We start from the raw sequence: 15,307 nt of genomic DNA, 5'->3' as shown, positions 1-15,307 counted from the left end.
ATGGGTCTACCGGTATGTCCTTGATTTCAAACCTGTTCATGGGGCGCATACGGGTGCTAACTTGAGGAGTGTCCTTGTGGAAACCCTCGTGAAGCATAGGATTGAAGACCGGGTATTTGATTTGAGTACGGATACAGCATCAAATAACAAGACAAGACTTGATTGGCTCCAGCAAGCTTGCTGCACAACATATAATCCTCCTCGAAGCTTGAAACTCAAGGGGCTTGAGCATCACCGCTGCAGCAGCGTCTCTCGTATCAACGGAATCTGATACTCATTCAACACAGTGTGATTCCTCCAGTCACTCCAATCATGATTCAACAATGCCCACCAGTCATCAAAGTCCACGATACCCTCACGGATGTAGTACGAACCACCCAAGTTCCATTCAAAATGTCCAATCGGTCCATCGATTCGACTCGCGTTCAAGACGCGATTATCACCGGTGAGGAAATCTTTCAGACATGAGGCATAAATGCCTTGGTAATCAGAACCGTTCTGCGCAAAACCAAATTCGGTCAGAACTACTGGGGCGATATTGCGTGCGGTTGTTTGGGGAGTCTCATCAAGAGCATTGAACCCGCGCTGGTAGAGTTCGTCTTGGAAGAAAGTACAGTTTGCGATTGAGTTATCGTAGCTGTGGAGCTCAAAGACAATTTTGTCTGCATAGTGAAAGTCGCCCAGGTTGAACACCCTGTTATCTTCTGGCGGGCTGACGGCTGCACCAGCTGTAATGGGGTTGAGCTCATGGTCGTAGTTGAGACCTGAGATGAATACCAGTGCATCTGGGGCGGCGGCGTTTACTATGTTCGCTGCATCGATCATTTCATTGTACCATAGTGACCAGCCGTAAGTGTCATTCGCGGGACTGTTGACTTGACGTAGCTCGTTGCGGAGTGAAAAGGCCGTCCTAGCTGGCCATTTTTCCGTATACTTGGCCATGTACGCCAGACTGCGCTTCCATTTGGTGACATCAAAATATGTGTCACCAAACCAGCCGTTTCCGTCATCAGGGCTGCAGCACCAGATAGCCTTGGAAACATGGTTATTGAAAACCAAGTGCAGTTTTTGGTTATGGAGCTCGGCTGCGACAGCATCCCAGACCTCGAGTCTGGTCGTATTCTCGGTGAAATCGGAATTGTGGTCGAGAATTTGACCGATAATGCTTGGAGCAAGCTCCAGCCCAAGTGCCTTGACCATTGTATCTTTGAGGCTCACGTCTCCTCCATTGTCTAGGATGTCATCGACCATCTCGGTTGCCCAACCCATACGAACGGAGTTGTAGTCGAGAGATTTGATCTGGGCCACGATGTCGGCGATGGAGGAGTACTGCAGGCCTTCAGGGATCATAGTCTCGCCCTCGCCCGGCCAGTTGATCCCGACGTACACAAATGGCGATCCGGTGACGTCGACAATCCTCTTGCCCTCCGTATGAAAGGGGCCGGAAGGCCGTAAGAGACATTGGGTTGTGCTAGCCAGGAGGGCAATTATTATTGAGCGGGAGATCATGATGAACAGACAACCGATACTCAGGCGTTCACTGTACCCTCCCTATGGACTGTGGACAGTATCTCTATATTTATCTATATGTATATCCCTTGTATACATCTGCCTATCGAGTTTCATGGTTGTATTCCCCATTTAGAATTACCCCGGCTACCCCACATACAAGCGGCACAGAACTTCCAAGTCTGGTTTTTGTGTTAAAAGGGTAGCCTTTCCCCGCTTCTCCTGCTCTCCCCGCGCATTTTTTGCAAGTTATCTTATTCCGCTCCCACTTCTATTGGTTCGTCTCCACCATTCAATCTTTGGATCGCCAAAGTGGACTATCGAGATGAGTGCCTGGCAGGAAACCCCTTTTGTCTGGCTTGCATAATCCCTTGCTAACTTGGGATACTAGTGACAAATGCCGTCGATTACACCGGAAATGTCCGTCGTCCTCCCTACTCTTGCTCGTCTCTATGTCTATGTCTATGTCTATGTCTCTCTATGCTGTTGTTTTTCGCTCTCTCGTGATAGGACCTGCATTCTACCCCCTATCAGTTTTTGCTATTGTTCCTGCATCTTGATACCGCCCAATCCATCTATCTATCCAATGTTGCATCCACTATTGCAGCGTGAATTAATTGATCTCTCGCACTGACAGCTTCTAGGTGATTTGGCGCAGCCTCTATGCGGCCTGTGCAAGAAAACTGGTGCAAAATGCCTCAATTCAATGAAAATATTGCGCTTCAAGCAGGTTGTTCAGCATGTTGAGATTGCTAGTCCGAACCCGCAAAGGATTTCGGGAGAGAGTATTGCAGCCCATCTCAGCTTGATCATGGAGTGGATGTATTGACACATGCTGTTACTGCTAGTCCGATATATCCACGAAACAGGCCATACTGTCCAGACGCACCACAGCCGCCGGCAGCCTTCCCAAGAAAATTGGCCCTCCCCATCCCCATCGGGGCCGAGTCCCCAGTCTCCATCGAATGACGCCACGCTGGGAACAAGCAGATGCCCAAGGGTGTTGCGGCCAGTCCCCGTAATCGCTGGGTCGTCGAAGACACTCCATTCCTCTCCGCGCACCTCTCCAGGGTCGGTTCCGCTACCCCCGGAGAGGGTGTCTAACTTATCTCCAGAAACGCCTTGCAGCCCTCCTGCTCGCTGCTGGGCGTTCAAAGACGCCACTGAGGTTTTGCTCTTTCAGCACTTCACGCAATGTCTCTCCTCATTTGTACGCATTATGCGAGTGATCAAGTCCGTGAGCCAGTCAATGGCTGATTTTTCCTTAGTTCGACCTCTGCGACCCCGACCACCACTTCGCCATCCAAATCCCAGTCCGAGCCCGCCTCTACCCTCCACTAATGGATGCAATTTTAGCCCTCTCCGCCCGCCACAAGAGCCTAGTTGGCAATGAAGTGGACTCTCTCGTAGCGAGTCATTACTATCAACGATGTCTGAGCATTCTAATACCTGAACTCGACAGTGTTCACCATGACAGTGTGGATGACCTTCTCGCCGCAACGATAGTCCTCCGACTGCACGAAGAACTCGACGGCCCATTTTCGGGTTTAGAAACAACATACCACCACAGCATAGGTACGCGCGCTCTACTCCAAAACCAAGCTTCACATATCTCGTCCGTCTCTGGCCTCCGGCGTGCCGCCTTTTGGGCTGGGATGCGGCAGGAGATCTATGCGTCGATTAAGCGGCACCGCCCACCTGCGATTAGAGCCTCTGCTGAGATGCTGGCACACCTTGGGCCTTTGGCAATGGATAGTGCGTGGGCGGAGAGTGCAGTTAGTCATTGCTTGAATGTTTTGGATTTCTGCTTTGGGGATGAAAGTATGAATGCGGATCTTTATGATATTTTATGTGAAAAGATTATGCGGTGGGAGGTTGAGCGGCCTGCATCGTATGACCCGCTTTGTTTTGATGTTCGGAGAGATTCGAACAATGAGACAAATACGTCTTGGGATGTGAGATATCATGGGGACTGGCATGGTACGTAAACTGATTCAAAAGTTATGCGCATGTTGTCCGCGAGCGTGCTATCTTATTTTTTTATTATTTGGACTGACTATGACTCCGCTAGCGAGTGCGTGGGCGTATATCTTACTTGCCCGTATTCTCTTGGTCATTCACAATCCCCGCCAACCACGTGTCGGACTGAATCGAGTATCGGCATGGAAGAACGTGCTTGTATGTTTCTTGTTTCTTTGGGATTTTGGACGTCGCTGCAAGAAATTCATGGAGCTAACCTAGGACCTAATCTTCAGAAAGAGGTCCACTCAAAAATCAAACTCCTGTGTTCGATCGCTCAATGTAGACCTGAAACTCCGGGACCCTCATTGGTGGCCTGCATGGCTGTATGGCTTGCGGGTGACATGGTTGAGGATCCGCCCGAGAGGAGAAGAATTCTGGAGCTGCTGGCGAGAACGGAGGCGGTACACGGCTGGCCGACGCAGGATATTTGCGCGGAGCTTGAGGGCCTTTGGGAGGGCTAGGATGCAGCATAGTAGATTTGATACTAAGTTTATTCATGGCTGCGCAGAGTGGAAAACAGAAACAGCATGTCAAATCCTTACTTCATAGAGGAACCTCTTGCTAATGCCTCGGGGGTTTAAAGGTGCGGAGCTTCACTTTGGCGGGTGAGGGGGTATCAGCGAGCATCGGCTATAGTGTTGGTGGGGATGCCCAGGACTGGAAGCGGAGGACTTTTACCTGTTTGGGATACGTGGGGCAGCGGGTACCAACAGTGACAGCGGTACCATACTTTCTGTGCACCTATTTTAGAGGTGGAACAATTGGATAGAACTATATAGTATATGAAACTAACCCCTCCCGAGGTTCTTTGGTTGCGAGACTGCACTTTTGTCTTCAAAGCATTTCCAGTTTCGCCCAAGCATTAGACGACATTGTGACTGTTCCTCCGCCCTGGCCCTAACTCCTACTACTCCATCAAGATGTTCTCCGCGACAATGTCAGGATCCGAAATGACTCTCGGCGAAAAGCAATTCTTCGTGAATGATGGCATTCTCCCGGCCGAATCAATCGGCATCCTCAGCCCAACAGCCCTCAACACCCCTCTCGCAGAAATGCAGCGCCGCTACAAGGAAGACGGCTATCTTCTCGTCAAAAATGTCCTCCCGCGCGAAGACGTTCTCCAGGTCCGCCAGAGTCACTTCGAAAAGCTCGCACCCACAGGCTGCCTTGCACCCAATACGAACCCAGTCGAGGGAATCTTCGACATGACCCAGAACCGCCTCAACTTCCCCGGCGTAGGCGCTGGCCCACCCGATATGACAGGTTCAGACCCCGAAGTCGCAAAGCAGTTCAATGATCTCGTGCTAGAGGCGCATCATGAAGATTGGTATAAGGAGGGTCTATGCCATCACCCGGCTATTCAGGAGTTTGTTGCCAAGTTAACGGGGTGGGGAGAGAATACTTTGAGTATTCGTCGCACGTTGCTGAGGAATAATATGCCGCAGAATACGGCGATTGGGGTACACTATGATCAGATCTTTCTGAGGCATGGCGAAGATACATTTATCACTGCTTGGGTTCCAATTGGCGATATCAGCATTGACGGGGGTGGTTTGATTTATCTGGAAAAGGGGCATGATATTGGTAAGCAGACGGAGACGGAGTTCATGGAGTGTGCGAATGCTGCGGGGATGACGGACCAAGAGATGAAGGATGCGTATAATGCGAATATGATGTCAGGTGGGTTGCTGGATGTTGGACCGCTCCGTTATGCGAAGAAGCATGGGAGGAGGTGGCTTCTGACGCCGTATGAGGCCGGGGACGTGGTATTTCATAATCCTTATGCGGTGAGTTGAATCGTGTCCAGTATGAGGTTAAAGTGAGGGTCATACTGACTTCCCCCCCAGATTCATGCTTCATGTATCAATCATGACCCGGAGAATGTTATCCGCCTAGGAACGGATCTGCGTTATGTCGACTCCAGCCGGCCTTGGGATACTGTGAGTGAATATACCACAAGATGTTCAAGACAGGTCACTGATTTGCCTAAAGCGATGGTCAAATATTCTCAAGCCTGGGGATGGACTTTGAAAGGCTTTCTGAAAGAAAGTTTCTGTTAAAATACTGCTAGGTCATATCTAACGACTTATGGAGATTGTTACGACTGAAGGTTCGAGGTCTGTTGTTGCTGCAAAGTGTGCAGATGCTTCCGCTCTTGCAGATATCTCTTCCCGATGGCCTTGTCTCCTCTTGTTTGCAGTTATCTGTTTCTTTTCCCATGTTGTTTTCTTGCTTCTCGCAGGTTTCCAACCATAGGATTGCGCGTGGGAGAAACGGCTTTTGCTTTTGAGAGTGTTCTTCCGCTTCGTGTTTGGCCAGCCATAAGAAGGTTGATGTTTCATTTTCCCATTTCAAATCTAAGCAAGAACTTTGCCTAAGATCAATGAAGACAAATTTCAAAATGATTCCGCTGGGGCTTGAACCCGAGCGTCACTAATTTAGCCTCGTGAACGCCGCGACATGCAGTGTATACCCCCGTCTATGTCCAAGCCTCGACACCTAGCCCTCCCTTCAACCACAGCTGTAACAAGAGAAAGTCTCCTTGGGTAGTAAATGCAAAATCGAAAGATGCAAAATCGAAAGAATCCTGGTGATTTTAAATAAGAACGTACGTACTATATGTGAGAAATGGAGAGAGGGCTAAATGCCCACATCTCGAGATATTGAATCTCGGGTGTATATCCAGCAGGCTCCTCCGAAGATCGGCCCTTAGACACTGAGAAAATGGATTCCTCTACTAGCACGATGGGACAAAAAAGATATGAATGTTGAGATATGGGTATATCACGTTGTTATCTCCGCATGTAAAATAGAACCAATACTACTGAGCAATGACAACTAAGCACCACAACGTTCATGACACAACGCGAAGAGGCGATATTGTGAAATCCACCTATGCCGTCCCTGTAGCCTTCGCATGGATGGTATTCGACACCGTTTGGATATTGGGCTTCTCGAGACTCTTCTTAACCGGGTTCTTTGCCTCCTGGAATCAAGCAGTCAGTAAAAGGCACGCCAGCATATCAATTATGAAAACCAGGCCACTTACAAAAATCTCATTCATCTCCTCCAAAGTCCTATCTTTTGTCTCAGCAAAGAAGAAGTAAATAAAAACACCCTCAAAAATATCCCAAAATACGAAAAACAAGTAAAAATAATATCCGATGTCTGCAAATGCTGGGCCAGAGGAATACCCAATCACGACACTACTTGCCGCTGAGGCAAGATTGGCCACCGCTGTTCCTTTCGCGCGAGTTGTGGTTGTAAGAGTCTCAACGATATACATCGTCTGTAGGGGCGTCCAGCCAAAGGAAAAGATCGCACCGAAGATGAAGACAAAGACGATTGTGACGTTTGCCGCGTAGGGATTTCCTTCAATCGCCGCCTTGGATGTCCCGGCGATAACTGCGAAGCAGACAGAGCAGCAAGCAATTGAGACAAGCAAGAGAGGTCTGCGGCCGATCTTATCGCAATACTGTGCGCCAATAATAGCTGCTATAAAACAGATCACAGGGTTTAATCCGTTAATCAGCAGTTGTGTTTCTTCAGATGTTATCCCCGCATTCGCGATCATCACAGGGAGGTAGTACCCTGTGACTGAATTGCCGCTCAGTTGCCCGAAACACGCCATACCTAAGACGCAGATAAGCCGACGACGCGCGGAGTGGGTGCCGATAAGTTCTTTGTAATCCCACCAGTTCTTGTCCGAGGCGTCTTGGCGGATGGTATGTTGCATCTCGATCATTTGCAGAACTACGATTGGATGTATCTCTGAGCCCTCCCCATGATATCGAGTCAGGACTGCCCGAGCTTGCTCGGTTTTGCCGTTTGCAATCAGCCACCGCGGGGATTCTGGGATGAACCAGATTCCGCTTGCAACAATTACAGAGGAGAGGAGTTGGCACCAGATGGGGATTCGGAATGCGTAGGAGTTGTCCCATTTTGCGCAGCCGTAGATTGTCCAGCTTGCTATAATGGAGCCGAGCCACCTTCACTCCATTAGTTATTGAATGTTGGATAGATCGAGTAGTCACTCACCACATGCAGTTATACAGCCCCGTGTGGACTCCGCGAAACTTGGGATGAGACATCTCACTAACATAGCATGGCGCACTGACGGAGCAGAAACAAACCCCAAACCCGAGGATAAAGCGACCACCGATGAACATCTGGATATTGTGTGCGGGTGCCTGGATGCATGTTCCAAGTATGATCAGGATAGCGCCAGCAAGCATACCAACGCGTCGGCCGAAATAGTCGTTAACAGGGCCCGTAAAAGGGATCGCGGCCACAGAGCCAATGTTGTAGACTGCCATGATGAACCCGACTTGCGATCCTGTAGTTCCTCTGTCATTTGAGTCAGACACTGTCGCGAATTATTAAGGTAGATATGTACTTGCGTGTGAAACGCATTCTGATAAGAGTCCATGGCGTTAAGCCCGCCCATCAGCGAGCCATCAAATCCGTTAAGACACCCACAGAAGTAGGAGATCAGCAGGCATCCATACAGCCGGAACATGCTCTTGGTCCATGGGCTGCACCGAATCTCGGCCACCCGCTCAGCGACGTGAAGCAGTTCCTCGGCACCACCGACTTCGAGGTGGACGGCATTGAGAGTAGTCTTGACATCTTGAGAATCCTCACTTTCCTCCCGATGAGACTTTAGTAAACCCATTTGATTGAAAATGAGTAAGAAATTAGGATTGATGGGGAATCGACTGAACAATGTTTGACAATCGACGGGAGCATGGCCCTATATAAGAGGTTTGAAATGCACTGATGGTACCAATAGCCCGTCCAAATCCCATTAAGAAGGGGAATCATTGGCCCCTTTTTTTCTTCTTCTTCTTAATCCATGCGGGGTCCCCGTGGGGAGCTTAGGATCCGGTCTCGGGGGTATCGGGACCGACCTGTCTTCACTCTTGTGAGTTATACCTCAGGCGGAGGCTGGAGGCGGATGAATATTTCCTATTTCGGGAGACCCCACATGCCACTGTGGACTTTGGCCTCTTGCGCCATCCTTGGCTGGACCCTCCTTTGAGTATATGGTGACTGGCATTGCATACTATTTCGCCACTCGCAGTCACCTTTTTAAATACTCTATTTTCTTGTGCATGATTATGTCCAGTCTGTCAGTATTGGCATTACTCTAATCTGAATACCCCCAGTATTATCTGCTAGTGTTAACCTTAGGCTAAAGATTGTTACTTCGCTTCCACACCCTCGCGCTCAGAACACATATATTCCGTCTATGATGCTCCCGTCTAGACCTGACATGTGTTCTAAAAGTTCTACCTGATAAAAAGAGTCGTATCAAAATCATCTGGTACAACATCCGACATGTTAAAGATATGCCCGATAACCCCGCATCATTGAACCGTAAGTAATAGTAGACAACAACTTCAAATCAGGAGCTGTAGCATTAAGTTTCCAAGCATGGCAACGTCTCAGACCCACTCATTGATCCAGTCATAAGGAATCCCAGCTACCACAAAAGTAAAGATATCGGTGCCCGCTTGAGTCGTAGGTATTACGGTAAGAGACCGAAAAACTATTCTGTGACGCCTGTCCCACAACATTCGAAGCCCAAGCATAATCAGCCCGTTATGAGCATACCAAGTACTTTCCAAAGTTTGATACTACAGTCCGTATACACTATGAGCTCAATCCGTCACAGAAATGCTCACCGATATCACTTTTCGTATACACATAGAAGTCGGGTTGCTTCTCATCGAGTATCACTGGGAAGGTCTCGTTGGCATTTTTCAGATCGGACCTGCCATCATCAATGATGCTCGCGGAGCTAGTGTACATGAATAATTGGGTTCCAGTTTCCTTCGCGATTTCAATAAGGGTTTTGGTACTCTCCACGTTGACTTTGTACATGATATGGTTTAGGGCATCGAGTTTGCGACTGGTGGTATGAATCACCACGTACGTCGGGCCTCACGTGTTGGAAGATTGGGTGCTGGCAGCCACGCTACGAGAAGAGCTGTGGGACCTGGCTAGCGAGACCGCCGCAGCCACCAGTTACAAGAACCGTGATTAGGCCTAAGGGGGGGGGGCTGAGTGTCCCTCGGGCACGGCCATTGTCATTCGTCGGCAGAATATATATTGGACTTAGCGTATTAGTATGCTGTGGGCAAATTTATGGGGATCTACCTTACGCCGTGCTCGATAATAGATGCTGGTACTAAGATCGCATAATAAATCCTTGTATGAAATTAGAAGCACTCAACAGGTGTTCGAAACTGGAAATCTCAAAATTCAAATCGAAAAATGAGAAGACAGAAGAAGTGAGACTAGGGTGCTTGTACACGCTAAATCGATTCTAAAGTTGATTTATAGTGACTGAGCAGAGTGCGCGATAAGACTTCTTATACACGAGCACTGGATCAAATCGGGTTCCCAGATGGACACAGATATTCCATTCCTCAAGGGTCCCACCAGAGTATTGATCCCACTAGGTAGTGTCAATGGTGGAACTGTTCTAGCTAATCACCAAGGTTGACACCAACAGCTGTATGTATTTCAGCTCAAGTAGTGTTTCGAGGCGGCTGAGTAGGACTGCAAAGGTTGCCTAAAAGAAGCCTGAGTAACCCCACTTGAACGCCGACATGTTTTGAAAATTGCGTGATAAAGAGATTCAAATATTCAAAGTATCTGACTTGAGCACAGCACGTTCGACTTTTAACGGCGTGAAAACAGTCCATAGATATGAATGCGAAGTTGCAGATCGTAATTAAACTACAGGAAATTAGTCTCTCCTCCGTTTCATGAGAGTCTCGCAGTTAATTTCAGCTTCTCGGTAGGGAAGCAGATCCTAGCATTACCCATGTCACTTATCGGGTTTCAAGCCTGGCAGATCCCTCCACATACCGAATACTATTCGTGCCAGGTATGACCGAAAAGGATACGGGGGGTAAGGTCCTCGGGCCATCTTTAACCGAATGAGGCACTGATAGTTGGCTTTCTGATCGGGCGATGCGATACTTCAAGGAGCATAAATTTTCGAAATCGGGGTATCCCAGCCGAAGTGTCGCAGGCTGCCACCAACATTCTGTCTTTGACAAGGACAACATTCCACATGGTTTCTTTGCTTTGAAAGTAGCCAAACAAGCTGTATTGGTAGCTTCGGATTATATGGCCAATCAGAGGGATGCGAGAGAGGGGGTGGGGGTGGGGGAGGGCCCTATTCCAACGCCATGGGAGGCGACGGAGGTCATGATTTCGGTTCTCATGCCCGAGACAATAATCCCAAAAAGGAGAATATTTCGGAATAGCTTTGCAGTCCACACATCTTCAACAGATCGGGCCTCACATGCTGAACGATTACTTCTTGCAAATATTATTGAGGGAAATGTAGGTACAGGTGGAGGATGTTGCTGATCATGCATTTTGGCTAAGAGGTTGATGGGGAAAATATGTTATTCCTTCATCTCGATGTAACACCTCTCAAAATGGACACTAGCAATGGCTTTGCAGATTCATGCGATGTGGAAAGGCGTGATAGTCATCCAGCTCCACATACTTATCTCGAAATCTATCACTTTTCCGTAAACAGAGACGGAAGGAAAACTTTTGGATAAGACTACACAGACAATATTGGGACAGAAGACTGAGGGTTCTCATGAGTAAACTCTTTAAAAGAACAAATCCAGATATAATGTACTAGAAATTGTCAGTGCAACTACTATCACTCGTCCGACGGTTTGATGGTCCTGAAGCCAATAATGCTTACTTAAACCTACTAATTGATAGGACTCAGGCCATATTCAGGTCTAATTGGGCTGTAGTTGCTTTGTCAAGGCCAGTCAGGTCATGCTTAGTTCAGTGGCATGGTGAATGGTGAATGTTCCCTTTTAATTAATTGCAGAGCAAATCAGGGCGCTTAGGTTTCAATTGAAATCCTTTTCTATTAAGACGCGGTGGCGGTAATTGCATTCGAATCCGACATCATACTAGGTTGTGAACATTCAAAAATAGTCTAGAATGTGGCCTGTTCCACCGGCTGCACTCTTCAAAACTTGATATTCTAAGCGATAGACATGCATGCCTCACTTTTCAGTCTTTGGCAGAATGAGTCAGTTTCTCCTTCACATTGTAAGCCTCTGCCGCCCGTTGCTCTGCAAGAGTCATATATTTACAGAATTTTCGCGTTGCAATTCAAGTCATGAAGAGTTCATCAAGATCCTCATATACGTCGACGAATCTCTGGAACGAAGGAATATGCCATAATGGCAAATAGGAGCATGAAAGCACCGAAGAAGAACCCAATCTTAGCTTCGAGCCCGCCGTATCCAGGGTTGAACATGTAGGGCGCGACAAAGACCACATTGTATTGACTGCCGCCGCGATTGAGCAGGCTACAGCAAGGGTCCAGCAGTTTGGGTCGGATTCAACCGAAGATCTCCAGGTATGGCTTTGAGGTGGCACCGGGTTCGTATTAGCCAAGGATTTTGACGTGCACAGGCTGCAGGGCCTCAAGATCTGTCCACATCCCGATACACTCCCCAACTCTTGGCTTCCCGAGCCTGATGCAAGGGTCCAGCCCCGCCCTATTTAGGATCGACACATAAAGCTCAAGTCTTGACTGCGGAGATGTGGCTCTTCCCCGCAAACACAGATACAAATAGAACGATCATCTATCAGCCACTGCCAATATTCCAAAGATCTGCCCAAGCCTATTTATCTTGAAAGCATCTTGCGTGAAGAAAGACAAAGGATAGGAAAGAATTTCTATAATTTCGACGACCTCAGCATGTCAGGATTCAGACACGCGTTTTCTTTGCCATCCGGACAAGTTCGGGCAGCCACTCCTCCCGGCACAGTCATTCTGACGAGTAAGACATTCCGGGGATAAACATCTGTCTGAGACATGGCTTGGTATCCCCATCCCCAGAAGGTTCTGACTCTATATTTCCAAAGGACAAGGCTTGCACGCCACTGAGCATGGGGAATCGGCTCAAAGCCATGAACTGGTGCTTATTCCTCAACCCACTTCGAGCCCGTTGGACCCGCTCAACTGGACAACCTGGCGTAAAGCCGCCGTTTTGACTTGTATGTCGTTATACGCGGCCATCGGTAATTTCACTTCGGCGTCTATAGCCAGCGCCTTTCCTCTCTATGCGACACCACTAGCCTTTAATCCTCCGGTCTCAATTGGAAAACTGACTCATCTTATCGCGGTGAGAGCTTCTATGGATTGTTAATTTCGAGTTCATAGTACTAATGACAAGCCAGGTGAATGTGCTCATGATGGGCGCGGCCAATATCTGGTGGGTTCCTCTTGCTAATATCTTTGGCCGGAGGCCTATCATATTGGGTAATCTTTTATTGCTAGTACTCTGCTCAATGTGGGCTGGGCTTGCTACAAGCTTTGAGAACTTGTTAGCTGCTCGTATCTTCATGGGTATTGCGGTGGCACCGGCAGACACAAGTAAACAGGCATCCCAATATACACTGTCGTTTCATTTATCGCTAATCTCGCATGTGTCAATTTTAGTCGCTCCAAACGTGGTCGGAGAGATCTTCTTCGCTCACCAGCGTGGTCGGGCCATGGTATGTCGAACCATCTTATTTTGTATGAGAAAAGCCTAACTCGTCACCCACAAAGGGCTGCTACACCGTCTGCATCTGTCTAGGGCCTATCATTGGGGGTATTTCAGGCGGATATATCGCTGGTAACAAGGGACTCGCATGGATTCATTGGGTGAACGTCATTCTAGCTGCCATATTAATGATTGCCTGTATTGCACTTGTACCTGAGACTTTATTTAACAGAGCTCCGGCGCCGCTCCCCAGTCAAAGTGAGATTCCTACGACAACCGAAGGGAAGCCAGACACCGAAATTGTTGAGAACATGACCACAACTTCGCTCAACGATCATACAAATGGGCAGACACTATTGGCCTCTATGCTGAAATTGCATAGGTATGAAGGAGATATACTGCAGAAGTTCTTAGCACCTTGGAAAACACTTCTCCTGCCTGGGGTTTGGCTCGTTATGTTTTGGTATGCCGGGCTCGTAGGGGGCGTGGTTACTATCACCACTGTTGGACCAACTCTCGTTGCCGGACCGCCATACCTCTGGGGTAATGATTCCGGGTTGATCATGACCGGTGGTATTATTGGTGCCGTACTGGGATTTATTATGACAAATTTGAGTGCCGACCGTATAATCCTCACCAAAACCGTGTTGCGGGGCAGTTCTTTCGTCGAACCGGAGAGGCGCTTGCTTATTGCGATTCCAGGCTTGATTTTAGCTACCACAGGGCTTTGGACATTTGGCTTTTGTGCACAGAATCCTGGGCCATCGCACATGTGGGTGGGGATGCAGTTTGGGCTTGGAATGCTCTGTTTCGGTTTGATGCAAGCGCCCTCAATCGGATTCAATTATGTGAGTGTTTCCCTGCCTATATCTGACAGATTAAATATTTATTTCACCCTATTTGGCAGCTCATCGACGCTTATGGTCCACTTGCAGCTGATTGCTTTGTGGCAGTTACTTGCATGAGAGCTATAATTAGCTTTGCTTGGACGTTTTTCGCCGGTGAATGGGTCTCAAGTGCCGGGCCTGCCACCCCATTTGGAGTCTTTGGAGCTCTTATGGGAGTATTCTCCTTATTCACTATTCCCATGTGGGCATGGGGCAAGAGAACCAGGATTGCTACTGCTAATATGGTCCCAAACTTTTCTTGACTCTGGCCTTTTACGGAACATACGGCGCCGCAACTAGTTGAAGGGCTTTATCTTAGAGGTGGGGCCGCTGAGAGTCAATCAAGTATCTAGGGCGATATGACTGATTGTCTGACCGTTTTAGGAGATCCTCAGGTAAATAATAGTGAACTTGATTTAACGTACTTCCCGCTGGGATATCCTACCAACCATTACATCTCCAAAATAGATTTCCACACTGAAAGGCTCGAATCCTAGTCGTTGTCCCTTTAACTTCGGGACTTTTCCACGAAAAATAATTAATATCCTTCCTCTCACGCAGTCAGCATTCCTCCCCAAACTAAAGGATACCCCGGATAATTTACGAGGGACACATAGCGGGCTTTGTCGATGTTATCTCTGAGAATCTCGTCGGTCAACCATTCGGTGTATTCCTCCACAGCAACATCAAGCAGCCCGTGGAATATTATTGGTTCAGAGCAGTCGGGCCTGACGGGCAACACGTCATTAACAGGGGCAGACATCGGTTGTTAAGATCTAGCTGAGAGGACATTGATATTGACTGGGGGACATATTAAACTAATGGTACGTAGAGCTATCCACAGCCTTCTTTTTGTTCTCCAGTCATTATTTCTCCTTGGCCTGAAGCTACTCGCAAACTCCATTAGGAACGTCATTATGGATCTTAAGGACTCTCCCCTGCCCTATGTATTTGGCAAGAGCCTTGAGATAATGTATCTTCAATCTTGAATGTCTCTTTCCTTCTGGATCTTGCTAACATTATTGTCCTTCATGACAACATGGGGCCTAGATCATTGCATTGCATGATACACATCATGCCAAGCAGAATATTGACCAGAGACCAGCTCGGCTCCAACCTAATTGCCTCAGTCAGCGAGCATCCACATGGACACCTTCCCTCCTTTGTCCGTTCTAGAAGGCAATGTCCTATTGTCTTCCTCCTTATTAATATATCTGGAGCCAGATCTTCTTGCCATGATGGAAACACGCGCTTGGAGGTTTCTGGCTACAGTACGTCCCGAAACTAGTGAAACAACCTACACTCTTCGATTGACTTTCCTGCCCCTCGCGCCAAGAC

General features: G+C 48.1%; 6 protein-coding genes across 6 annotated transcripts; 3 read left to right on the top strand and 3 right to left on the bottom strand.

Moving 5' to 3' along the window:
- Positions 1 to 231: 231 nt before the first annotated feature.
- Positions 232 to 1,509, bottom strand: N7481_002532 (cellulase family protein; the record flags this gene model as incomplete). The annotated part of the gene is made up of 1 exon (XM_057261751.1): positions 232 to 1,509. One exon carries the CDS (start codon positions 1,507 to 1,509, stop codon positions 232 to 234), a length of 1,278 nt encoding a protein of 425 aa, XP_057126683.1.
- Positions 1,510 to 2,499: 990 nt separating this feature from the next.
- Positions 2,500 to 3,992, top strand: N7481_002531 (uncharacterized protein; the record flags this gene model as incomplete). The annotated part of the gene is made up of 4 exons (XM_057261750.1): positions 2,500 to 2,580; positions 2,778 to 3,489; positions 3,581 to 3,687; positions 3,765 to 3,992. 4 exons carry the CDS (start codon positions 2,500 to 2,502, stop codon positions 3,990 to 3,992), a joined length of 1,128 nt encoding a protein of 375 aa, XP_057126682.1.
- A 459-nt stretch (positions 3,993 to 4,451) lies between these two features.
- Positions 4,452 to 5,562, top strand: N7481_002530 (phytanoyl-CoA dioxygenase family protein; the record flags this gene model as incomplete). Its single annotated transcript, XM_057261749.1, has 3 exons — positions 4,452 to 5,318; positions 5,379 to 5,471; positions 5,524 to 5,562. The coding sequence occupies 3 exons, from the start codon at positions 4,452 to 4,454 to the stop codon at positions 5,560 to 5,562; spliced, it is 999 nt and encodes a 332-aa protein (XP_057126681.1).
- Positions 5,563 to 6,424: 862 nt separating this feature from the next.
- N7481_002529 (sugar porter family MFS transporter) lies at positions 6,425 to 8,206 on the bottom strand (the record flags this gene model as incomplete). Its single annotated transcript, XM_057261748.1, has 4 exons — positions 6,425 to 6,517; positions 6,581 to 7,520; positions 7,570 to 7,897; positions 8,011 to 8,206. 4 exons carry the CDS (start codon positions 8,204 to 8,206, stop codon positions 6,425 to 6,427), a joined length of 1,557 nt encoding a protein of 518 aa, XP_057126680.1.
- A 980-nt stretch (positions 8,207 to 9,186) lies between these two features.
- On the bottom strand, positions 9,187 to 9,417 carry N7481_002528 (uncharacterized protein; the record flags this gene model as incomplete). Its single annotated transcript, XM_057261747.1, has 1 exon — positions 9,187 to 9,417. The coding sequence occupies one exon, from the start codon at positions 9,415 to 9,417 to the stop codon at positions 9,187 to 9,189; it is 231 nt and encodes a 76-aa protein (XP_057126679.1).
- Positions 9,418 to 12,292: 2,875 nt separating this feature from the next.
- N7481_002527 (uncharacterized protein) lies at positions 12,293 to 14,232 on the top strand (the record flags this gene model as incomplete). Its single annotated transcript, XM_057261746.1, has 5 exons — positions 12,293 to 12,374; positions 12,466 to 12,719; positions 12,775 to 13,092; positions 13,148 to 13,930; positions 13,990 to 14,232. The coding sequence occupies 5 exons, from the start codon at positions 12,293 to 12,295 to the stop codon at positions 14,230 to 14,232; spliced, it is 1,680 nt and encodes a 559-aa protein (XP_057126678.1).
- Positions 14,233 to 15,307: the final 1,075 nt, after the last annotated feature.

This window comes from Penicillium waksmanii (genome assembly GCF_028829765.1).
Source record: "Penicillium waksmanii strain IBT 27052 chromosome Unknown utg000002l:1.0-3326099.0:1.0-3328782.0, whole genome shotgun sequence".
Taxonomy (NCBI): Eukaryota; Fungi; Ascomycota; class Eurotiomycetes; order Eurotiales; family Aspergillaceae; genus Penicillium; species Penicillium waksmanii.
The sequence above is the reverse complement of the archived record's forward strand: the minus strand, read 5'-3'. Positions and strand labels throughout refer to the sequence as shown.